The sequence below is a fragment of the Anomaloglossus baeobatrachus genome, chromosome 3 (genome assembly GCF_048569485.1).
Source record: "Anomaloglossus baeobatrachus isolate aAnoBae1 chromosome 3, aAnoBae1.hap1, whole genome shotgun sequence".
Taxonomy (NCBI): domain Eukaryota; kingdom Metazoa; phylum Chordata; class Amphibia; order Anura; family Aromobatidae; genus Anomaloglossus; species Anomaloglossus baeobatrachus.
In genome coordinates this window covers 14211433-14238393 of record NC_134355.1, presented here as the reverse complement: position 1 = coordinate 14238393, position 26961 = coordinate 14211433, and the positions used below count along the sequence as shown (strand labels likewise).

The window sequence follows — 26961 nt, the reverse complement described above, 5'->3', positions numbered from 1 at the left end:
TACTCAAATCTACTATTGGAAGCAAGTTCTCTAGACATTTGTGCTCAATCATCAGGAACATGAACACCTGCAGGAATTTAATGTATTTTGGGTTAAATATAGCAATAACAATGTGTCACTTTTTTTTCCAGGCTCATTGTTTCCCTGCACATTGCTGGCAGCTGAAAGAGTTAACTAAGGTGCAGTCAGTGAGCTTGTTCTCATAGGGAGCGCGGTGGCTCAGTGATTAGCTCTGTTGCTTTGAAGTGCAGTGGTTCCAATCCCACCAAGAACAACATCTCCAAGGGGTTTGGTGTGAGTCCCAATGCAGACAGTGATAATCATGTCTGTGGAATACGATGGCTCTATGTAAGTAAAATAACGTTGAACAGTCTCCTTTCAGCTCACCAGCTCACTGAAGGATTCTCCGTTAGCTCATTCTGCAGCCAGCAATGAAATGGGAACCAAAGACTATGAAAAAATAACAAAAGGTGCAATATTTGTAACAAAATCTAAACGCAGATGTTATTTGTAGCCAAATATACATGCATATAAATAAAAAAAAATGCACATAAATAAAACAAAATTGCAACTTCTAGACAAATAAACACTTATTTCTTCGTCTAGTGATTGAGGCTTCAAAGAAACCAAGTACAAAGTTTTTGTTTTCTCCAAATGCACAAAACCTTTAGATTTTCCCGTTTGTGGGGACTTTCTCCACCAATATTCTTCCTCTCACCAAACATCTCATTAGTCTGTAAATGTTTCCAGCTGCCCTTCTGTACTTTTCTTGGGGAGAAAGTTTCTTTTCTTCCACTTTTATTACATTTCTCAAGTCCGCTGACAACACTCTCCGTTTACTGAAGACACAATTGATACTTTCTTTTTATACTTTTGTGTGCAGCTTTTTTGTGTCTTTTTTTGCAGTGACATGAAGTTTCTTTTTCCTACATTTCTTTGCTTCTCAATGAGATTTTGAAACTCACCTTACAAAAATAGGGAAATAAAAAAATATACATTTTTATATACTGAGTATATATACAGTTAGGTCCAGAAATCTTTGGCCAGTGACACAATTTTGGCGAGTTGGGCTCTGCATGCCACCACATTGGATTTGAAATGAAACCTCTACAACAGAATTCAAGTGCAGATTGTAACGTTTAATTTGAAGGTTTGAACAAAAATATCTGATAGAAATTGTAGGAATTGTCACATTTCTTTACAAACACTCCACATTTTAGGAGGTCAAAAGTAATTGGACAAATAAACCAAACCCAAACAAAATATTTTTATTTTCAATATTTTGTTGCGAATCCTTTGGAGGCAATCACTGCCTTAAGTCTGGAACCCATGGACATCACCAAACGCTGGGTTTCCTCCTTCTTAATGCTTTGCCAGGCCTTTACAGCCGCAGCCTTCAGGTCTTGCTTGTTTGTGGGTCTTTCCGTCTTAAGTCTGGATTTGAGCAAGTGAAATGCAATTGGGTTAAGATCTGGTGATTGACTTGGCCATTGCAGAATGTTCCACTTTTTTGCACTCATGAACTCCTGGGTAGCTTTGGCTGTATGCTTGGGGTCATTGTCCATCTGTACTATGAAGCGTCGTCTGATCAACTTTGCGGCATTTGGCTGAATCTGGGCTGAAAGTATATCCCGGTACACTTCAGAATTCATCCGGCTACTCTTGTCTGCTGTTATGTCATCAATAAACACAAGTGACCCAGTGCCATTGAAAGCCATGCATGCCCATGCCATCACGTTGCCTCCACCATGTTTTACAGAGGATGTGGTGTGCCTTGGATCATGTGCCGTTCCCTTTCTTCTCCAAACTTTTTTCTTCCCATCATTCTGGTACAGGTTGATCTTGGTCTCATCTGTCCATAGAATACTTTTCCAGAACTGAGCTGGCTTCATGAGGTGTTTTTCAGCAAATGTAACTCTGGCCTGTCTATTTTTGGAATTGATGAATGGTTTGCATCTAGATGTGAACCCTTTGTATTTACTTTCATGGAGTCTTCTCTTTACTGTTGACTTAGAGACAGATACACCTACTTCACTGAGAGTGTTCTGGACTTCAGTTGATGTTGTGAACGGGTTCTTCTTCACCAAAGAAAGTATGCGGCGATCATCCACCACTGTTGTCATCCATGGACGCCCAGGCCTTTTTAAGTTCCCAAGCTCACCAGTCAATTCAGAATGTACCCGACTGTTGATTTTGCTACTCCAAGCATGTCTGCTATCTCTCTGATGGATTTTTTCTTTTTTTTCAGCCTCAGGATGTTCTGCTTCACCTCAATTGAGAGTTCCTTAGACCGCATGTTGTCTGGTCACAGCAACAGCTTCCAAATGCAAAACCACACACCTGTAATCAACCCCAGACCTTTTAACTACTTCATTGATTACAGGTTAATGAGGGAGACGCCTTCAGAGTTAATTGCAGCCCTTAGAGTCCCTTGTCCAATTACTTTTGGTCCCTTGAAAAAGAGGAGGCTATGCATTACAGAGCTATGATTCCTAAACCCTTTCTCCCATTTGGATGTGAAAACTCTCATATTGCAGCTGGGAGTGTGCACTTTCAGCCCATATTATATATATAATTGTATTTCTGAACATGTTTTTGTAAACAGCTAAAATAACAAAACTTGTGTCACTGTCCAAATATTTCTGGACCTAACTGTATATATATATATATATATATATATATTATATAAAGCTGAATGTGTGTGTGTGTGTGTGTGTATGAACGGGATTGGCATCTGCACCGTCGCAGCTACAGCCTCTGTCTGTGGATGGATACCATGTTTGGCATAGGTGGTCTCCTTGACTGGAGACTGCCCTTCCCATGGTTGTTCCTTCCCGGTGAAAGACCTGGCTAGTTTCCTGCCAGCGTTGAGAAACATGTGATGGTGTCTCCGCAGGCCTTCTTGCTTTGAATATTTCCCAGGGGGCATTGCTCTAGAATCACTGCGTTGAGAAACACGTGATGGTGTCTCCGCGGTGTTGGATGTTGATCTCCCTAAGGTCAACCATCTTTGCTCACATAGTCTTTTACTAGGCATTGCCCCCACTAGCCAGATTCCTACTCCACACTGATGAGGAGCAAATACCCCAAAATGGCTGTCTGTCTGTGGATGGATACCATGTTTGGTGGAGACTGCCCTTCCCGTGGTTGTTCCTTCCCGGTGAAAGACCTGGCTAGTTTCCTGCCAGCGTTGAGAAACACGTGATGGTGTCTCCGCAGGCCTTCTTGCTTTGTATATGTATATATATATATATATATATATATATATATATTATATAAAGCTGAATGTGTGTGCGTGTGTGTGTATGTATGTATGTGTGTATGAACGGGATTGACATCTGCACCGTCGCAGCTACAGCCACAAAATTTTGCACACTCACACTTAAGACCCCGAGAGTGTCATAGGCTATGTTTTGAGGGGAAATTTATTTTAACCCTGCGCTTTACAGTTATTCGCCAAAAAACCTGCCTCCATTAAAGTGAATGGAGCTGAGAGCCACAGTGCAGCCAGAACTTCAGAAGAATGCGCAGCCACGCCCTTATATGGAATGTTGGCGTGTCATAATGCAGCCAGGGAAAGAGACAGACACAGACAGGGAAAGAGGCAGACACAGACAGGGTAAGAAACATACATAGACAGGGTAAAAGACAGTCACAGACAGGGAAAGAGGCAGACACAGACAGGGTAAGAGACAGACATAAACAGGGTAAGAGACAGACACAAAGAGACAGACACAGACAAAGAGACAGACTGACAGGGAAAGAGACAAACACAGACAAAGAGACAGAGAAAGACACAGGGAAACAGACAGACAGGGAAAGAAAGGGAAAGAGACAGACAGGGTAAGAGACAGACAAAGACAGGTAAAGAGACAGACAAAGAGACAGACACAGGGAAAGAAACAGAGGGAAAGAGGGAGAGAGACAGACAGGGAAAGAGAGGGAAAGAGACAGACAGGGAAAGAGAGGGAAAGAGACAGACAGGGAAAGAGAGGGAAAGAGACAGACAGGGAAAGAGAGGGAAAGAGACAGACAGGGAAAGAGACAGACAGGGAAAGTGACAGAGATAGATAGACAGACAGGGAAAGAGATAGATAGATAGACAGACAGACAGGGAAAGAGATTGAGACAGACGGAGAAAGAGACAGAGGCAGACAGGGAAAGAGACAGACAGACAAAGATAGAGAGAGAGACAGAGATATATATATACAGAGGGGAGACAGACAGAGAATGGAAGAGAAACAGAGAGACAGTTACTATCCCGGGTGTTAATACATTCTATTTATACATTCTATCCCGGGAATGTTAATACATTCTATTTTGTTAACAACAGTTATTAACCCGGGCGAAGCCGGGTAGTACAGCTAGTATATATATATTATTAAAAATGCAGAAAAACAGCCAAAATTTCTGGAAATTAGAGAAAAATGTGATGAAACTTCAGCGGAAAGGCCGGATATACGGTACATCTGATGTGCAGGTATATACTCTGCGGGTATATACAGTATGTTCTGTGCAGGTATATGCTCTGCGGGTATAAAGATGAGACGGCCATAAAGCAAAAAACAAAAGTTAGGAGAAATCACTTTGACCTTTTTGGATGCATAAAAGTTATAGAATTTATAAATATTGTCAATCAGTTGCAAGAATCACTTATTCTCTTGTTTTATGTAATTAAAATTGACTGCGCTCATTTCAGGAGCATAAAACCAGTGTGAAAGGCCACAAATCGGTGGTGTCACCATATGTATAGGACTGAGCTGCAGTACCAGACTCTGCCAGTAGGAAATGCCGGAAAATGCTAGATCTGAGGCTATGTGCGCACGCTGACGTTTTTGGCTGGAAAAAAACGCACCTGCTGCAAAAACGCAGCAGTAAAAACACACCACGTTTTTGTGCGTTTTGCTGCGTTTTTGATCACTGTGTTTTGCTGCATTTTTCCAATGCATTGCATGGGTGGAAAAACACAGAAAAACGCAGAAAAGAATTGACATGACCATTTTGTTTTTTAGCTCAAAAACGCAGTCAAATAAAACTGCACTGTGCGGACAACAAAAATGAAATGTCACAGGCTTTGCTGGGGAAGCAAATTCATGCAGTTTTGAGCCCAAAAACGCGGGTACAAAATGCAACGTGTGCACATAGCCTTAGAAAGCTTTTAGAAAGCTCATGCACACAATTTTTTTACCCTGACTGAGATGGAAACTGCTGCGTTTTTGAAAGAAGCAGCTTGTTAGTTCTTTCAGCGTTTTGCTACTTTTTTCCACCATTAAAGGCAATGAGAAAATGCAGTTGAGTTTTTTTGCAGCTTTTTTTGCTGCTTTTGTGATGATTGAAACTAATTTTATTTAAACATGTACTGTAGACAAGTAATATACCAAAAACACAACCAAAATGCAGCAAAGATACAGCAAAAAAACACCAAAGATGCAGCAAAACACAGCCAAAAATGCAGCAAAAACACAGCTAAAAATGCAGCAAAAACACAGCTAAAAATGCAGCAAAAACACAGCTAAAAATGCAGCAAAAACACAGCTAAAAATGCAGCAAAAACACAGCTAAAATTGCAGCAAAAACACAGCTAAAAATGCAGCAAAAACACAGCAAAAATGCAGCAAAAACACTGCCAAAATGCATCAAAAAAAGGCAGCAAAGTTGCATCTTTTTTTTACTGCCGTGAAAGCAGATTTTGCTGGAGCAAAAATGCAATGCGTGAACACAGCCTTATGTTTTGAAATGTTGCAACGTTTGTGCACAAATATTTTACATGTTTTGGCTTTTTTCCACCCACTTTGGCCTGCTCCACCAACTGTTGAAAAAGTGTACAGTGCTTATCTGAGAGGCCAAGAACGGACAAAAAATCCATCATAATTTACTCCACAAAAATTGACATAAATTACAACAGTCCTTGACGGAATCACAGTTTTTACAGCGACGCATGTCAAGATTAAAGATGTACTAAAATCATTGAGGTGGACACCTTTTATCAGGAATCTGCGAACAGTTTTTGCTCCCCCATCTGAAAGCAGTGTGATATAGGGGCAGAGATCCTGATTCCAGCGTCGTGTCCCTTACTTGACTGGGCTGCTTGTAGCAGTTTTGATAAAATCACAGTTTTTTCTTCTGCAGATCTACCAGTTTTATAATTTCTGAGCGCTGTATAACCCCACCCACGTCACTGATTGGCAGATTTCTGTGTACACTGTGCATAGGCAGAAAGATGACAATCAGCAGTCGGGGTGTAGTTGGACTACCAGCAAAAGGTTCCCTAGTCCTCTGATACTTTTCTGCGGATAAAACTGCAGCAAGAAGCCCAGTAAGTGACACATCACTGGAATCAAGGTGTCAGCCTCTGCTGCTCTCAGAATACATGCTGACAGGTTCCCTTTAGTGCATTCTAGGCCTTTATATCAATTCCTCATAATTTTCAAGGTAGCTGCTTGTTTTCAGGAAATTGGGGGCATTGGAAGGCACGGAGCCCATGCACATCAATGTAAGCCCTATGGCCTCCATGTGTAAAAATGGGCGCTATTGCTTCTGCCATAGACTTGATCCATAAAATATCAGATTGTTTCTTTTCACTAATGGCAAGCAGAGATCTTAATATATTGAGCAATTGAAACAGTTTTCAGAGTCTTCAGAGTATTTTGAGTCATCTAAGTAATCTGAGTCTTTTGAGTCATCTGAGTCTTTTGTCTTTGGAGTCATCAGAGTCATCAGTTTTTTGAGTCTTTTGAGTCTTTTGAGTCTTTTGAGTCATCTGAGTCATCTGAGTCTTCCGAGTCTTCCGAGTCTTCCGAGTCTTCCGAGTCTTCCGAGTCTTCTGAGTCTTAAGAGTATTCTGAGTCTTTTCAATTCAAAACTTTAGAACTGGTTATAAGACTGAGGATTTTTGACCTTTGTGTAACTTAATCTGACACCAAAGATGAATTCATATTATGCAATTTTATTATAATTACTACATAAAATGTATAAAAAAATCATGAAACATTTTTAGGATTTTTCACAATTATTTAGATTTGTGCAGAGACAATATATCGACATTAAAGCCGTCTTGTCTTCTCTCGTTGCAGGTGTCTTTTTCTGGACTTACAATGGAAAAAATCCTCTGCAGTCTTCTGGTGTTTGGAATGGCAGTCGTGGTCAACTCATGTCCAAAATACTGTGTCTGTCAAAATCTGTCGGAGTCTCTGGGAACGTTGTGTCCTTCCAAAGGCCTACTCTTTGTACCTGTAGACATTGATCGAAGGACAGTTGAACTTCGTCTCGGAGGTAATTTTATCATAAGCATTAACCGACAAGACTTTGCCAACATGACGGGTCTGGTGGACCTGACATTATCTAGAAACACCATCAGTTTACATCCAGCCGTATTCCTTTGTGGATCTCGAGAGCCTACGCTCTTTGCATTTGGATAGTAACAGGTTGACCAATTTAGGAGATGACATATTTCGAGGACTCATCAATCTCCAACACTTGATCATGAATAATAACCAGCTCAATAGTGTCGCAGACGATGCCTTCGAAGACCTTCTACAGACTCTGGAAGACCTGGACCTTTCTTACAATAATCTTAAAACAATTCCATGGGACGCCATACGGAGAATGATCAATTTGCATCAGCTCAGTTTGGACCACAATCTGATTTATTACATCACGGAGGGAACGTTTCAGGACCTCAATAAGTTGGCCAGGCTTGACTTGACTTCTAACAGGCTACAAAAACTACCTCCAGATCCAATCTTTGCCAGGTCTCAGTCGTTCATGACCTCGGCGACTCCTTTTCTGCCCCCTTTGTCTCTAAGCTTCGGTGGCAATCCGCTTCATTGTAATTGTGAACTTCTGTGGTTGAGGAGGCTCGAGAGGGAAGATGATATGGAGACTTGTGCATCACCTTCCGCTTTGAAAGGAAGGTACTTCTGGTATGTTCGAGAAGAGGAATTTGTTTGTGAACCGCCATTAATTACCCAACACACCCAGAAGTTGCTCGTTTTGGAAGGTCAAACGGCTTCACTAAAATGTAAAGCAGTTGGCGATCCAGCACCGGTAATCCACTGGGTCGCTCCGGATGGGCGCTTGATTGGAAACTCCTCCAGGACAACGGTCTACGATAACGGCACTTTAGATATCTTAATAACCACATCCAAGGATTATGGGACCTTCACTTGTATTGCGGCTAATGCTGCCGGAGAGTTAACGGCAGCGGTGGAGTTATCGATTGTTCAGTTGCCACATCTCAGCAATGGCACGGGCCGCGCTGCTCCGCCAAAATCACGGCTGTCCGATATCACCAGCTCTAGTAAAACAACCCGAGGGGAGGTCAAGACTCAACCGGAGAGGGCGGTGGTAGTGTCAGAGGTGACAACTACTTCTGCGCTAGTTAAGTGGTCAGTGAGCAAGTCTGCTCCCAAAGTTAAAATGTACCAACTTCAATACAATTGCTCAGATGATGAAGTTCTGATCTACAGGTAAAGTACAACCATTAATAAGGTAATAACATTCACCAGAAAAAAATATTTACCATTTCTAATGTAAAAACTTATTGCATTTCCATAAGAAGACTGAAAGGTAAGAAGAATTGATTTTTTTGTTGTTTTTTTATTGTTTTTATTTAAATATGTCTGGATTAATTTTTTTATTATTTTTTCCACATTCTAATTTTATTATGAGGTTGAAAATAAGATTGTGCAAAAAATGTGATATAATATAAGATGATATATATAACATAATATATTATATTTATCAGACCTTACAGTGTAGTGGCTAGATGAGCTATATAGATGATTAGTTTTATTAGTAAATTATTATTTTATCTTTTTTAGCATGTTTTTCTAAGCAAATCATATAGGTAGAGAATAAAAAAAGTGTAAAATGTTTCTCAAGCTCAACATAAATGATAACACAACATAAATGATTGGGCTCTGTAGCACCAGCGTCCTGCAGGGACCTTGAATTACCCCCCCCCCCCCACTTCCCCGGTTGTCCATGTGTGCTGCTGTCTTCTCTTCTCGGAGCCTGTGCATTTGCACAGGCTCCCTGAGATCACATCTAGTACACGTGTGCTGGCACTTGTCCTCCTTTTAAAGGGTCAGCGCACTATTTCCAGGAAATGCCCTTAAGGCATCCTCCCATTAGGGGAGGTGCCTGTGCAGCACCTTGAGTTAGTCAGTCTTCAATCTGCTAGTTAGTTGTCAAGTCCTGAGCTCCTGTCCTGTTATCCTTGTGTCCGTCACCTGTACCTGCCTTCCCATACCTATTTACCCTACTGTACCCACCTGCCTGTGTGCCTCAGTCATCTCGACTGTACCGGCTGATATCTGTACCCTTACTTGAGTTCATAACTAGTCCTGGGGGTCAGCTGCCATACAGTCCCGGTCACTGACCTGAGAGTGGTACCTAGCGTCCACCTCACGGTAAGCGTTTAGTTAAGCCCATCCCACTAAAGGATATGCTCAGATCACCCCTGTGGTCATGTGGGTTTACTAACCCACTCGCTACCCATATACCGGCCGCAAGCATTACAGGCCCACACATTTCAATAAGCCATAGAGAAGAAAAAGCCATTACAGGATTTCTCAACAGTTGTACTCTGTAGTGCTAAGATATGTTAACAATGAATATACGAATATGAACATACATTACTGCTAAGAAAATACATATAAGAAAATTGGATACAGCATATAAAAAGGCCAGTTTTATGTGAGCCCAACAGCCAACGTCAAGGCGTGTCTCTTACTGGTTGTGTGAGCCCAACAGCCAATGTCAAGGTGTATCTCTTACTGGTGGCTCCCTATCTACTCTAATGCCTCTCTTTGGGTTAAAAAACCTCCAATCTTTCTCTTATTAAATAATCAGCTTGTGAATTGATTCATTATCAAATTATTCCAAATAATGGAATGATAAAAAAAAATCTTAAATACATTAAAATGATATAAATTGTAAATATTACAAGAATATATATTTTTAAGACAAAATTGTAAACTTTTGTTAAGTTAAACATTTGAGGATTTCGGATTAATTTTCACTGCATAAACTGTTTTACATGACTTGCATTTTTGTGGGTTATAGACTTCTTCTGATTTGCTCCACAAGGGGCGTCACTGACAATGAAAGGGCAGAAATTTTATGCAAAAAGTGGGATAGACAATTACCAAATTATCCTCAAAAGGGATGCAAATGTATCTTCCTTTGATACATTAAAATAAAACATAATTATGAATTTAAAAAACAAATTAAGTAAAAGTCATAATTCCTTGTTTTTGCCTATAATGTCCGATTCTTCCAGGTCTGGAGTTATTGTTTTACTACTTTTTCTCTAAATTTAGTATCATGGGAATCAATAATATTCAAATTAGGAATATTAAACCTGATCGAATGGGAGATTCACTAAGTTTAGAGAAATTGGGATTATTTTCTGCAATGTTCACATTTACTTTGTGTATTAGATGCGTGAGAAAGGATCACGTGAGATCCAGGATTGTGGGGCCACTTATTATTCTTTTTAAACTTTTTATTTAGTTATTTGATGTAGTTTGCTACTTTTTGCGCTTCATGTGAACAAAGTTCGTTAATCATCTCTTCTCATTGGCACCTGTACTGACAGTTTTCCTTCTTTATCCAGATGTTTTTAGATCAATTTTAAAAAGTCATTAAAAGTTTTAAAAACTTTTCAAAAAGTTGAAAAATGTTTACTATCTGATTGGCAAGGATGACTAGGCTAGAAAAGATTCCTATATTAGAGGGGTTTTCACTACTTTAACACTGCCGGGCTATCCTTAGGATAGGTCATCAATGTCTGATCGGCTGGGATCCAACACTCCACTTCCCCACCAATCAGCTGCTGTCGTCAGCAGCAGGGGGCCTGTAATGCTCAGTTATGAAGCTGACCCGTTGCAGCTGGGTGCTGCAAATCTGCCTCCTATAGATCTGAATTGGATGTGCAGTACCCAACCACGGCCACTATTAGCTGATGGGGCAGCTCTGACACCGACAACAGCTGATTGGCGGCGGTCCAGAATGTCTTATCCCGGCCAATCAGACATTGATGACCGATCCTAAGGTGTACTTTGCATGCTGCGAAATCGCTAGCCGATTTTGCGATGCCGAGCGCGATAGTCCCCGCCCCCGTCGCACATGCGATATCTTGTGATAGTTGCCGTAGCGAACATTATCGCTATGGCAGCTTCACACGCACTTACCTGCCCTGCGACGTTGCTCTGGCCGGCGACCCGCCTCCTTCCTAAGGGGGCGGATCGTGCGGCGTCATAGCGACGTCACACGGCAGGCGGCCAATAGAAGCGGAGGGGCGGAGATGAGCGGGACGTAAACATCCCGACCACCTGCTTCCTTCCACATAGCCGGTGGAGGCAGGTAAGGAGATGTTCCTCGCTCTTGCGGCTTCATACACAGCGATGTATGCTGCCGCAGGAACGAGGAACAACATCATACCGACATTATGGAAATGACCGACGCTACACAAATCGCCGATTTACGACGCTTTTGCGATTGTTTGCGCATCTAGGCTTTACACGTTACGACATCGTTACCGGCACTGGATGTGCGTCACTTTCGATTTGACCCCAATGATTTCGCAGTAGCGATGTCGCAACGTGCAAAGTACCCCTAAGGCGGGCTTTGCACGTTGCGACATTGCACGTGCGATGTCGATGGGGTCAAATCGAAAGTGACGCACATCCGGCGTCGCAGTCGATATCGCAACGTGTAAAACCTTTTTGATACGATGAACGAGCGCAAAAGCGTCGTTATCGTATCATCGCTGCAACCTCCGACATTTCCATAATGCCGGTGCAGCGACAGGTGCGATGTTGTTCCTCGCTCCTGCAGCAGCACACATCGCTGTGTATGAAGCCGCAGGAGCGAGGAACTTTACCTTACCTGCCGCCGGCTGCAATGAAAAGGACGGAGGTGGGCGGGATGTTTACATCCTGCTCATCTCCGCCCCTCCACTTCAATTGGCCGCGTGCCGTGTGACGTCGCTGTGACGCCGCATGACCCGCCCCCTTAGGAAGGAGGCGGGTCGCCGGCCAGAGGGACGTCGCACGGCAGGTATGTGCGTGTGAAACTGCCGTAGCGATAATAATCACTACGGCAGCTTTCACTAGATATTGCACGTGCGACGGGGGCGGGACTATCGCTGCAGCATCGGTAACACATTGTTACCGATGTCGCAGCGTGCAAAGCCCGCCTAAGAATAGACCATCAATGTTAAGATAGTGGACAACCCATTTTGACATTTGATTAATGAATGGAAAAAAAATATTTTTTACATTCTTCGGACCCATAAACGTTAAAGTCCCATTTGTTTTTTTCAGGGCTGGGGTGGTGCTTTAAATTTAAGTTCACTGCCCCCTGTCATATATTCACCTTCCGGCATCTTCACCTTTTACTGACACACTTCGGTTTCACGACACCATCTTTTGCCTGTAACTTCTGCCTGTCCAGAAGTCACAAGTTACGTCACAAGTGGTCAATGCATCTCTATGAGGAACAGAATGAGGCAAGACCAAAGCGAAAACGAGGCCATAATAAGGCTGGAACGAGGCTAGAACGAGGTTAAACTGAAGCCAGAATGAGGACAAAATGAGGTCAGAACAAGGCAAAAATGAGGCCAAAATGACGCCAGAATGAGGCCAGAACGAGGCTCTCATAGACTTCTATTGAGTTGGGTCCTCGGGTGGACTCCATGAAACACTGGAGCAGCCGACAGGTCATAAATTGTCAATATCGACCAGAGTGGCGGTGATAGAAGGTGAAGCCACTGTAAGTTGAGTGTATTACAGGGATTCAGGGACTTAAATTTAAAGCACCACTTCAGCTGTGAAAAATTCCCCCCACTGGAGTGATGCTTTAAGCTACACCACTCTTGGGCAACACCAGTACATGAACCCAATCACTGCAGAACTCTACTTTACACAGGTGTGGAAATTTGGCAACTTCTGCTGCTCCTCATGAACGTGGCGGCAGAGGTTGGACCAATTAGACTGACTAAAGGCTGCTCTACAAACAGCGATCTCGTTTTCGATGTGACTTGCCCAGATCGTTGTTGCGATTTGCCGAGATCGCTCATAGGTCGTTTTGTAGCGGTCACACGTACACATCTCACAAACGACGCTGCATCGTTCAGTGATATATTGTTTGACCAAGGCGGTTATGTGGATGTTGTTGGTCATTGGCAGGGTGTCAAACGTACCAATATGTCCGCTGCGTTCCAAACGACGAACAATATTTTGAAACTGAACAACATGTCAACGATCAACGATTTTCACCCTATTCGCGATCGTTCGGAGTCGCTCGTAGGTGTCACACACAACGACGTCGCTAATGATGCCGGATGTGCCTCATGGAATCCGTGAACCCAATGACATATCGTCAGATAAATCGTAGAGTGTAACGCCGCCTTAAGGTGCGATCATTTATTAACCAAGTGTTTGCTTGGAATTTCATCTTTAATTCTTCCTTTTATTTTCGCCTACTTTGTAGAAACACAAATGCAGATAAAGGGGTTGGTGACATCTCAGTCACATAATACGGACTCTCCCACTTAATATAATAAGAATTATAATATTTTGGGTATCGAGTTCCCCCCTGAGTGTAAATAACATCTTTCCGGAGTCCGCTCCGCAGCCTCGTCCCGGAGTCCAATCTCCATTATAATCAGATTGGCAGACGCGTTTCACACCAATTTAAATTCCATTTAATACATAATTTAAATCCTAATTTACTCATCACCAACAGATTCCCTGACTGTAAATATTATATAACCTTCCTTTCTTTCAAAGTGAGAGCCGAGTACAATTTCATTTTCTCTTAACGTCTGGGGAAGTCAATTAAAATTAACTGTTTCAATCAAATATATTGAGCATTAGCATATGTCAAATCTCTGTTCTCAGCTACAAAGACTTCCATAGACATTGGAAATAAGAAAACAAATATTATTTGTCCTATTCAGTATAAACACAGATTGTCAATCCAAGGCCAGAAAAAGAAATATAGGTTAAAAAAATGAACATGTGCTAAATAGTCTCCAAGTATTTAGAATTTCCACAATTAAAATTATTACTCATTTTACCTGCAATACCGTGCCTGGCCACTCGGTGTGCTGTTACAGAAATGAGCAGCACAGATTAGTAAGAACCTCAAAGGGGCTATCCAAGGTTGGGGTTAAAGTTTGCAGTCAGTCTATGTGATTGCAGACTGGTGACTCCTCACAGCGGAGTGTGCACACTTTCAGGATTCTCCTGTGTCGGCACCGATTCGCATAAATTCAATCACATGCCAACTAGTCGTGCCTGACTTTGCTCACTATAAGTGCGTTAAATGAGGTCAGAAATGTCTAGGTGGAAGTATGGAAATCGCATAATTATGATCCCATGATCGTCTGATCCCGCCACCAGAGAATCTTGACAGCACACACTATGCGCGCTGAGAGGATTCTTAGAGTGACTGTAGACTTGAGCCCCAACCTTGCACATCTCCTTTAAAGGGGTTCTCAGGACTAGTTTTTTTTGTGATGCAGACTGGTGAATCCTCACAGTGGAGTGTGCAATCTTTCAGGATTCTCCTGTGCTGCCACCGATTTGCATAATTGCGATCACATGCCAACTAGTCGTTCATGGCTTTGCTCTATGCAAATTAAGTGAGTGAGGTCAGACATGTCTAGGAGAAAGTATGGAAATTGCATAACTATGATCACATGACCGGCTGCTCCCGGCGCTGGAGAATCTTGACAGCACACACTGTGCACACTGAGAGGATTCGCAAAGTCACTGTAGACTTGAGCCCCAACCTTGCGCATCTCCTTTAAAGGGGTTCTCAGGACTATTTTTTTTGTGACTGTAGACTGGTGAATCCTCAGTACAGTGTGCGCACTTTCAGGATTCTCCTGTGTCGGCACCGATTTGCATAAATGCAATAATATGTCAACTAGTCGTGCATGGTTTTGCTTAATACAAGTGAGTTGAGCGAGGTCAGACATGTCTAGGTGAAAGTATGGAAATTGCATAATTATGATCACATGACCAGCTGATCCCGGCATTGGAGAATCTTGACAGCACACACTGTGCACACTGAGAAGATTAATGGAGTGACTGTAGACTTGAACTCCAAGCTTGCACAGCTCCTTTAAAGGGGTTCTCCAAAACGACTTTTTCTTTTTTTTTTTTACTATGGGCCTAAAAATGAACAGGCCAGTGATTGCAAACTCCCTGCCTGGTCTAATCAGCACCCGCTCAGAGCAGTCACCGACCGCTCCTGCTTGTGATTCAGCGGCTCCACGTCAACAGAACAGCTCTTTCTCTTCCTGGCTGCTCTGTAAGCTAAGAGTGACTGAAGACTTCATGCTGATTGACAGCCATTGGGCAACGGGGAGTTGGCGGTCAACCAGCATGCCATCAACAGTCACGCCCTGTCTACAAAGTAGCCAGAAAGAGAAGCTATGGCTCTGTTGAAGTCAGATCAGCGGATGCCACGGAATCACTGGCAGGGGTAGTCTGTGATCACTCTATGCCGGGAGATATCACTGCCGACGCCGAGCACAACAGGCTGCTAGTTAGTGATATAGAAAGGTTAATAGTGCCTACCTATAAGTTCTTAGGTCCATAGTAAAATAAATAAATAACTAAATAAAAAGTCCTGGACAACCCATTTAATTTAGAGATAGAAAGTGCATCCCTCTACAGTGACACCCAGTGGTAGGAATGCGTAGTTCAATCAGTTAGAACAAGACTGAGAATTCAAATTACAAATTGTAACAACATAGAGAGCAACTGTGCCGCTCAGAAAGCAAAAAAGCAAAAATGTTGCAAATTGGAGCATCTATATGCCAATGCCATATATAGATATTTACTCACATCAATCCCTGCTGTCAGTTTATGAAATTGAAAAGAAGCATTTCCTTTTAGAGGTGCCGATTTTTTTTTTTTTTTTAATTAATTATTTAAATATTCTTTTAAAAAAAGCCTCATCCGGTTCCACTAATTTGGATACACGGTGCAGATAAGCACAGGGCTGGAAGCTGCAGCCTGTAGCTGTGGACTTTATCTGTGCTGGTGTCATAATATGGGGGGATCCTATGCTATTTTTATACCACTATAGGGATGCAGACAGCGCGTGTGACTTCAGTCAATCACAGACGCTGTCACACAGGGTGGTAGTGCAGTCTGACTGCAACCAATCACAGACGCTGGGACTGATGGAGGGCGGGGAATCGGTGAATATGTATGAGGGTTAATGATCAGACCCGGAAGTAGTGTTACATGTTCAGGGAAGGTGGGTAAGTATAACAGTCCTTCTTATTCCTTATTTTCTTACTTTTTCCGTTTTTTTTTATTTTTATCATTATCCGGGTGGCTGAACCCGAACAGTAACACGGAGTTCCTTGAGAAGTCCGTATTCAGGGTCTGTGCATCAACACGTAGGGGTACTTTGCACTTACCTGCCCTGCGACGTTTCTCTGGCCGGCGACCCGCCTCCTTCCTAAGGGGGCGGGTCATGCGGCATCACAGCGACGTCAAACGGCAAGCGGCCAATAGAAGCAAAGGGGCGCAGATGAGATAGGATTCGGGTCTATAGTATGATCATTGTGGTTTCTACCCAATCCAAGAACAGGATTCCTGTCCTCCCCATAAACAGAACAGTTGTACACATGCGTAAACAATACTCTACTCACTGTCTATGGGCTCTCATTGGTTAAGCGTGCGCGGCACGGCTCCTATTTATTCCAGTGAATATTGTGGTGGTCACATATCTGTAATGGAGCTCAATTTAGATGGAAAACAAGGAATCCCCGTGCTCGGAATTATCAAAAATCTATCACTTATTTTGTGGATAGTTGTTATTTTTAGGACAACTTCATTCGGCAGTCCCTTTCCCATCCCAGGGGGTCACAGTAAGGTACCGTAGTCTCTTCTCGAATTTCTATGTAATGCAACTTGAATTGGAGCTTTTCATAGTTCTCTTTTCCTGGGGCTCATTTGCAAAAATAGCCCTCCTTAAAATGTACAATATGGGTCCACTGAAATCCATAGACTATGTGTTAACAATCCGCTATACAGCCGTAGCCCTATTTGTGGTAGCCCGGCAGCCCATAATAGGTTTTCCATAGACCGGCTTTGTGCATCACACTCTGTTTACTAGATCCCATAGGAATCCTGGTCTTCACGCTTTAAGCCCTGGAGACAAATCCAGGGCTCTATGGCTTAGATCCACAAAGTTGCTGCTGGCCGGTGGAGCAGGCTGGCAGAGAAGGATCGTATAAGTCAGGATAAAACCAGAGAGGAAACAAATTTGGAATTGACCGGCGAAAGCAAAGCTCAAAACAATCCGAAATCAGCAACTGAATGAATTATAGTATTAGGGCAGCAGAGGTATAGGGTCAGAACCAGGGTCAGGTATAACCAATAACTGGCAACCAGAAACAGGGTGTCATGGCTGTCTCTTATTAAGCCATTGCCATGGTCACTCCTGTAGTTAAATGTAGTTTCCTTTCCTTAGGGGAGGAGAGGGTTAATGTCTGTATTCACTGCCAGCAAGCATACTCGTTACCTTCCCAGACGTTTCTGGTTTGGACCACTCCCAGTCCCTGTATATACCCTCTGCTCCTAGTAGAGGGCGCCGTTTATTTACACTTATTTGGATACTGGTCATAGAGGTGGAAGGAGCTGGTGGAGCCCTCTCTTCAAGTTGCTGTGTAGGCTGCAGTCTTAGTGCTGACTGATGCAGTCTGTTAGTGTGTTTTCCCCTGTGTGTCTTTCTTTCTCTTGTGTGTTCTTTTAGTACAGTGGTGAGGCTAGCATCCCTTACCTGTACACTCACTAGCCAGGACAATTGTAGGGTCACTCAGGGCTTTAGGTTCCGGCTCAGAGACAGGTGAGGAACCTGTATAGGGACTGGTTAGGAGTGCAGGGTACAGCGGTAGAGGAGGTGTCCATCTAACTTTGCACTAATGTGGCACCCCTGAGGTGTCAGGTGCCACAGGGTATTGCACCCAGTGATAGGTGCAGTGCTAACCCCGGGGTCCTGGAAGACCAGTGCCAGTAAATACCATTCAAACACACACATCCATGCCCTTTTAACCAGACTGGGTAGTAGGCTAGAGACGGATCTGATGGATGGCCACCTATTGGTCGAGACTTATCCAATCTGCCAGTCAGAAACCTGGGAGGGGGAGGGGCTGATCAGAGCAGTTGACAGGAGATGGACATCTTGACATTCAGACAGTCAGTGATACAGTCAGTCAGACAGTCAGTCAGAAGTCGACATGCAGACAGAAAGTGTGAAGTGACTTGTTGGGCTAAAGTAGTACGGTCGCCAGGGAGAGTACGGTGTGAGTACTCACGGGACCGAGCACCGGCAGGGTGCAGAGCCCTAGTTCAGGAAGACGTTTCAAGCTCACCTAATAAATCTGCCCGGTGAGGGAATCATCAAGGTTCCTCACCAACGTTAGTGTCCGGGGCACAGCAGCAAAGAGGGAACCCGGGAACTGGGACAGAGGTCCGACCCAAGAGAGGTTCAAGCTGCCTGCCATACAGGCCAGGACTGTGACAACAGGAGGGGACCCTAGAACGCTTCAGGCCATGGGGACCCACCAACTACAGAAGGGTGCATGGAAGTAAAGTTTACCAAGTCACCACACCAGCACTGGGATCAAGGGAATACCGGATTACCTGAAGCCAAGATTGGTAGAGACCAGTGTGGCGCCCCAGGACCTGGTCGCCACAACAGCATTGCCCTCCCAAAAGGGTTAATGCTGAGCCTGGAGGTAATTGGGAGATCTATTGGCCAGTAAGTTAACACTCAACACAGTTCTCCCTCCGGCCAGCAGGGGGAGCTCTGAACCTGGAACTTCAGGGAGCATTCCTTAAGTCTGGCTGGAAGGAGGAAGTGGTAGTTAGTCTGGAGACAGGAGTGAAAGAGTGCAGACGCAGAGTAGTGCTGCCTTGTAAACTGGGGCCTAGAGCTGGGATAGCTTGGCCCAGTGAAGCAAGGGGAGCAGAGAGGCACAGCAGGGACTCGGACATCGGAGTCTGTAGTTGCCAGGGCATAAAATCCATCCCTGGTAGCTGAATCCGGAGGGCAGGAGAGCTGTAAGCCCCCTGTCCCAGAAGCAATCTGAAGGTACAGCTGCATCCCAAGGGCCCGGTGTAGACTCCAGCAGAGAAGCACCAGAGAGGGCCTGCGCAGTCTACCACACAGAAAAGGGGACGAACAACAAGTCCCAGCAGCAAGAGGGCAATTGCAAACCCAAAGTGCAGTGTCCTAACACAGCAGAGAAAGATTAAGGAGTAGGCCTCATACTCAACTGGCCAAAGATCACCCCAGGCACTTCCAGGCCGGCCGGATCATCTTTACCATCTGTGACGGTCTCCCTGGACTAAGTTTCTGCCGAGTAAAAGAGGAAAAGGTAAAGAGACTACTGTTTGTGCCTGTTTCTTTCATTGCTGGTCGGCCCTGCACCGTGTTAGTCACGCAGCACCATAGACTTCCACAAACACCAACCGTGCCCCGGGCATTGCTCCACCTGTGGGGAGCAGTACTACCATTGCTGCCATAATATCATCCCGGAGGCCTCACACAGCAGCGGCGGCTTAGTAGCCGCATACCACAGGTGGCGTCACGAACACAAACTTTAATTCAAGCCACATATTCAACTGACACCCACCAGGGCCACGGAGCCGGGCCCAGCCACCACTGACTACCACCGGACTAGTCCGGTCCGGCACCGGGTGTCCCATAGCCCTGGGGTGGGCGAGTCAACTTTGGCGTCACGAACAGGATTTCGTGCCCGGTCACACCGGGTACTGTGCGCCTGAAGAACTGTGTAAAAGACTGTGTACTGGTTGTAAATTGCCGCCGCCATTAGCCGCGCCGAGCGCAGGAAGAAGGGGGGCGTGCCTGACAAAGAGCGCGAAGGGAGCGCGCCATCAGAGCAGAGCGCTGTTAACCCCGCGCGACCCGGAAGAAAATTTGAAAAGTGAACGGAGCCTGGTAAGGTTCACTAAGGGGGAGGAAGATGTCCGACTCCGAGGGAGAGCAGGTGGCTGCCATCGCCCAGGGCGCCGCAGCACCGGCCGAAGTAGTCCCAGTCGCCGTCGCCCCAGCCCCCACTGTAGCGCCGGTAATGCCGATCACCATGCCGTACATACCAGGAGCAGAATGGCTGCCGCAGTACTCCGGGGAGTCCCATACCTTGAGTGACTTCAGAGAAAGCCTGCACAGCTTGTTCCGGGTGTATCCTCTGACTGAGAGCCAGAAGGTGGGCATAGTAATGGGACAGCTAGCCGGCGCAGCCCAGCGTGAAGCGAAGTCCTGGCCTGATACAGATAAAGGGACAGCAGCCCAGATACTGGCCAAGCTAAAGAGTACTTTTGACACCCGCACCGCAGCAGAGATAAAGATGAGATTCTTTGGGTGCAAGCAACGGGCCACGGACAGCATAAGGGACTATGCCTTAAACTTGCAGGAGGCCCTGAAAGCAGTTAAACAGGTGGACCCAGAGAGTGTACGTGAAGAAGACAAACTCCTAACTGAGCAGTTCATAGAGGGGCTCCTGTCAGATGCCCACAGGACCCAGCTGCGTATCCTGGTCCTGCAGAACCCTGCTCTGGACTTTGCCAAGTTTAAGGACCAGGCCATCAGGGTACTGAGAGAATCTACACCGAATGACCCAGTACCCCTCCGGCCTCTTGCTATCACGTACCCCGGGGTGGTGCCTGCAACACGAGCCACTGCAGGGGCTGAGGCGCAGTCCCTGGATAAGGATCCCGCTGCAGAGCTCAGACAGCAGTTCCAGGAGCTGACCAAGACTGTGGCTGCCCTTGCCAAGACCGTGCAGTCTCTACAAATGACCCCCTCGCCTGCAAAAATCGAGTTGGCCTCCAGCCCAGAAGACGTCCCATGGATGCGACAGAGGAGGATTCCGCCGACCCGAGGCAGAGACACAGACCGGTATGATTCAACAGGACAACCGATCTGCCGCCACTGCAACCAGGCGGGCCACATTGCACGACGCTGTCCTTTAAACGGGCCGAGCCTGGGGCCAGGAGCCAACCCCCAGGTGTGAGGAAGCCCGGCTCAAACCCCAGCCGCAGCAAGTATGTGGGAGGACGCCCGGTCCTTCCCATTGTGCTGGATGGGATCCCTTTGAATGCCCTCCTGGATACGGGGTCCCAGGTAACAACCATCCCCCACAAACTGTACAAAAGATATTGGGCTGATTCAGACATTGACCATGGCCCAGATGATGATTTAACGATTGTGGCCAGTAATGGTCAGCCCTTACCTCAAATTGGGTACAAAGAAGTAACCATTAAAGTGGGGCGGGTGGAATTGCCATGTCAGGGGATGATAATTGTAGATATAGATCGCAAAGAATCTGACCCACTGCTAACCCTTGGTACAAATGTGATAGAAAATTGTATTGCCGAAGTGATAATTTTGTTGCAACAGGCGTCTGAAACTGCCAGCTCCGGGCAGCAGCGTGCCCTACAGAGGGAGATCAGAGCCCTGATGAGGAGGCAGCAGGTAGAGCTAGCCGGAGGAGAAATTGGCAGTGTGAGGGTAAGTGACCCCCTCCCCATTGTAATACCCCCAAGAAGTGAAATGTTGATATGGTGTCGGGCAGCAATAGGCCTCAAGGGTCAGGATTACCATGCCTTGGTAGAACCAGTGTATTCAGACAGTAGGCCTGGAGTCCTGATAGCCAGAGGGGTAGCGGACGTCCGCAAGGGGAGAGTGCCCGTCCGTGTCCTGAATTGTGGGGAGGAGGAGGCCAAATTGCCCCGGTACGCCACTGTAGCAAAACTGTACACTGTCAGTAACAATACCATTAAAGCAGTGGAACCCTTGATCCCGTCCGACCAGGCGGAAGACAATGGCTCCAAGGGGCAGCCGGAAGACTGGTGCCAAAAATTACATGTAGGCACCGACTCCACCCCCTCGCACCAAAAGCATGGGGTTTACCGGGTGGTACAGGAGTACGAGCGGGTCTTCAGCAAACACCCCCTAGATTTTGGGCAGGTGAAAGGGGTTAAACATCAAATCCCCACGGGTGATCATCATCCCATTAAAGAGAGATACCGCCCTGTACCCCCCGCACAGTATCAGTGTGCCAAGGAAATGTTACGGGAAATGAAGGAGGCTGGGGTTATCAGAGATAGTTGTAGCCCCTGGGCAGCTCCACTAGTGCTCGTAAAGAAAAAAGATGGTACAATGAGAATGTGTGTAGATTACAGGCAAATTAACCGCATTACACATAAAGATGCTTATCCACTGCCCAGAATAGAGGAGTCACTAACAGCCTTAAAGTCAGCTAACTATTTCTCCACCTTGGATCTCACCAGTGGGTATTGGCAGGTTCCCGTGGCAGAGGCGGACAAGGAGAAGACTGCATTCACGACACCAATGGGCCTCTGTGAGTTCAATTGTATGCCATTCGGGCTCTGCAACGCCCCAGGGACATTCCAAAGGTTGATGGAGTGCTGCTTGGGCCACCACAACTTTGAAACCGTGCTGTTGTACCTGGATGACGTAATAGTCTACTCCAAGACTTATGAGGACCACCTGAAGCACTTAGCAGAAGTGTTTGAATCCTTGTCGAAATATGGCCTGAAGATCAAGCCGTCCAAATGTCACCTCTTGAAGCCAAAGGTACAGTACCTGGGTCATGTGGTCAGCGCAGAAGGTGTGGCACCTGATCCGGAGAAAGTCACTGTAATCAAGGACTGGCCAAGACCCACCACAGTGAAGGAGGTGCGGCAGTTCCTTGGACTGGTGGGCTACTACCGAAGGTTCATTGATGGTTTCACCAAGATAGCAGCGCCCCTTCAAGATCTCCTGGTGGGCCAGCCAAAGCAGGCTAAGAAGCAGAGCCCTCCATTTGAATGGAGCAGCCAACTGGAAACATCCTTTGTCCGGCTGAAAGGGGCTCTCACGGGAGAAGAAATTCTGGCCTACCCTGACTACAGCCAACCGTTTGTACTGTATACAGACGCCAGCAACGTGGGACTGGGAGCAGTTCTGTCCCAGGTACAGGGAGGCAGAGAGAGGGTGATAGCGTACGCCAGTAGGAAGCTTCGGCCCACAGAAAGGAATCCAGAAAACTACAGTTCCTTCAAGCTGGAGTTCCTCGCTATTGTTTGGGCAGTGACTGAACGCTTCAAGCACTATCTGGCATCGGCCAAGTTCACCATCTTCACGGACAACAATCCGTTGACACACCTGGCAACAGCCAAGTTAGGTGCGATGGAACAGCGATGGATGGCCCGGCTGTCTAACTTTGACTTTACCATCAAGTATCGGGCTGGCAAGAAGAATAACAATGCTGATGCGCTGTCCAGAATGCCTCACTTGCCCGAGTCTGGAGAAGACATGGATGAACTCGAAGAGATAGAGTTACCGGCTTTCCATCACCAAGGTGTGTCCCAGTGTGAGCATGCTGTGGGAGTGAAGCGCTCAAGCCAGCACGGGGTCTCGGTCAACCCCTTACTCCACCATAATTGGGAAGAAACACAGAACGGTGACCCGGCCGTGCGATTGGTCAAAGAGAAGCTAGCGCAAGCTGAGACCCATCTTGGCCCAGACGCTCCAGAGGAAGCCCAGCAGCTGTGGAAGGAGAGGGGACGACTGTTCACCTACCAAGGCAAGCTCTGCAAGAGATATGTCAACTATCGAACAAATGAACTTGTCTGGCAGATAGTGGTTCCGCAGAGAGATGCTCCAATGGTCCTAGCAGCGTATCATGATAACGCAGGACACTTCGGGTGGAAGAAGTTGGAGGCCCTACTCCGTGATCGGTTCTATTGGGTGCACATGAGAAAGATGATCGAGAAGTGGTGCCGAGACTGTGGCCCGTGTAACCTGAGGCGGAAAGACGATGCCAGCCAAAGGTCTCCCTTGCAGCCAATTGTCACAAAGCAGCCCCTGGAGTTGGTGGCCCTGGACCACGTGAAGTTAACACCAAGCCGGTCAGGCTATGTGTACGCCCTCACCATTGTGGACCATTACTCTCGTTTCCTGGTAGTAGTGCCTGTGAAGGACCAGACAGCCAGGACAGCAGCTAGAGCGTTCCAGGCATCCTTTTGCCGACCTCACGGCTATCCGGAAAGGGTACTGACTGATCAGGGTCCTGCATTCGAGGCTGAAGTGTTCCAAGAGTTCTGTAACATGTACGGTTGTAAGAAAATCCGAACCACACCGTACCACCCCCAAACCAATGGACTGTGCGAGAAAATGAACCATGTGGTTATTGATATGCTGAAGACCCTACCGCTGGAGGAAAGGAACCAATGGCCAGAAAAGTTGCCAGATCTGGTAGACCTGTACAACCACATCCCAGTGAATTCGACCAACTGCAGCCCCGCTTACCTGATGCGAGCCAGACCAGGCAAGTTGCCTGTAGACTTTGAGATGGGGACTGTGTCGCCTGAGGCGGTTCAAGAAATAGAGGATTGGGATACAGAACGGCAGCAGCGGTACCGTAAGGTCCAGGAGTGCGTAGAGAGGAGCCTGTCTCAAGCAAGAACGAGACAAGAACAGCATTACAATCAAACAGCCCCAGCAACTCCCTTAGCACCTGGAGAACAAGTCCTCAAGAAGAAGCGGAAGGCGCATAAATTGGATGATCAGTGGGAAAGCGAGCCTTACACCATTATCCCCTCCAACTTTGACAATAGTAAGGTATGCCTCATAAGCAAAGATGAAGGCAAGACCTATCAAGCAATTTCCCGAGACCGCCTGAAAGCGTGCCCTGAACGGTGCAGAATCCAAAGAGAAATGGAAGGAGTACAAGGAAGTCCCCAAAGTCAAGAGAAAGAAGGGGAGATGATTCAAACCATCCTTGGAAAGTTCCCCAAAACTTGGACCCGAATAAACAATGCCATAGTGGTACCAGTTTTGACGTTTCCGCAGTTGGTCGAGCCAGAAACGGAAAAGGTTCCGGATCCACCTAAAGAATCGTCCGCTCCAGCACGAGATGACACGCCAGCAGTGGAACAGGAGGATCAACCCCCTGTCAGTGGTGAACCTGTCATACCCTTGGCGACTCTTAGATCACAAAGGCAACCATCACGCTTACCTATGGGGGTTAGGCCCACCTGTAGTGCTGAGATAGAAGACGCACCACGTAGTCAGGGGCAAACACCAGAGCTACGTAGGTCCCAGCGCAGCACTCGGGGACAACCCCCTCTAAGGTATAGGGAGTCAACTGTATAAGGGAAAGAGTACTTATTAGAATGTAAATAGTTATGCAAAATGTCTGTCATGTTGTGTACAAAATGTTTTCTTTTTCTTTGATTGCGAAAATGGACAATTGGGCCACTGGACTATGGGTGGCCAACACCTAAATTGTTCATAGTTAGCACCAGTGTGCTCAACACCCCTGAAGAAAAACCCGTCCGGCGTGCATAGAGTGGGGTCATCAATGCTCTGACGCACGCCCAGAGCCTACGTTGGGGGTTTGAACGCGGCGGGTCCCCCATGGAGCAGTGTAATGGACACCCGGCAGGGAGCCACACTGGACTCTTATAGTAATGTTTAAGGTTGTAACGTTAAAGTATTTGCGCCTCCCATAATGGGATGAAATGTTCTAACATGTCATGTTTGTTTCTACAGTCCGGGAGTACTGAATTTAACTAAGGGGGAGTGTGGCGCCCCAGGACCTGGTCGCCACAACAGCATTGCCCTCCCAAAAGGGTTAATGCTGAGCCTGGAGGTAATTGGGAGATCTATTGGCCAGTAAGTTAACACTCAACACAGTTCTCCCTCCGGCCAGCAGGGGGAGCTCTGAACCTGGAACTTCAGGGAGCATTCCTTAAGTCTGGCTGGAAGGAGGAAGTGGTAGTTAGTCTGGAGACAGGAGTGAAAGAGTGCAGACGCAGAGTAGTGCTGCCTTGTAAACTGGGGCCTAGAGCTGGGATAGCTTGGCCCAGTGAAGCAAGGGGAGCAGAGAGGCACAGCAGGGACTCGGACATCGGAGTCTGTAGTTGCCAGGGCATAAAATCCATCCCTGGTAGCTGAATCCGGAGGGCAGGAGAGCTGTAAGCCCCCTGTCCCAGAAGCAATCTGAAGGTACAGCTGCATCCCAAGGGCCCGGTGTAGACTCCAGCAGAGAAGCACCAGAGAGGGCCTGCGCAGTCTACCACACAGAAAAGGGGACGAACAACAAGTCCCAGCAGCAAGAGGGCAATTGCAAACCCAAAGTGCAGTGTCCTAACACAGCAGAGAAAGATTAAGGAGTAGGCCTCATACTCAACTGGCCAAAGATCACCCCAGGCACTTCCAGGCCGGCCGGATCATCTTTACCATCTGTGACGGTCTCCCTGGACTAAGTTTCTGCCGAGTAAAAGAGGAAAAGGTAAAGAGACTACTGTTTGTGCCTGTTTCTTTCATTGCTGGTCGGCCCTGCACCGTGTTAGTCACGCAGCACCATAGACTTCCACAAACACCAACCGTGCCCCGGGCATTGCTCCACCTGTGGGGAGCAGTACTACCATTGCTGCCATAACATCATCCCGGAGGCCTCACACAGCAGCGGCGGCTTAGTAGCCGCATACCACAGGTGGCGTCACGAACACAAACTTTAATTCAAGCCACATATTCAACTGACACCCACCAGGGCCACGGAGCCGGGCCCAGCCACCACTGACTACCACCGGACTAGTCCGGTCCGGCACCGGGTGTCCCATAGCCCTGGGGTGGGCGAGTCACCAGCACCAGCCGGGTTGCAGCTACTCAGAACCAGTGAGTAAAGAACAAGTTAAACCGCAGCCCCTGTGTTGTCTGAATTCTTCCCGCACCTTTGCATCACTAACGTTCACTATACAACAACCACTATCATCCTCCCCTGGGGCACAGCTCTGCTTGCGGAGGGCCCTAACACCCAAGCTGCTTAATACCACCAGCCTCAGCAGTGAGAGACTTTGCAGCGGCGGCTTTCCCCATATAGTT

The 26961-nt window shown here is 46.4% G+C and overlaps 1 protein-coding gene across 1 annotated transcript in view; it reads left to right on the top strand.

The window, feature by feature from the left end:
- LRFN2 (leucine rich repeat and fibronectin type III domain containing 2) overlaps positions 1 to 26961 on the top strand; it is a 710723-nt gene that overhangs the window by 504628 nt on the left and 179134 nt on the right. The window contains 2 exon segments of the mRNA XM_075339004.1: positions 7074 to 7358; positions 7360 to 8468. Of these exon segments, the coding sequence (XP_075195119.1) occupies positions 7095 to 7358; positions 7360 to 8468 (1373 nt within the window). The 5' untranslated portion in view covers positions 7074 to 7094.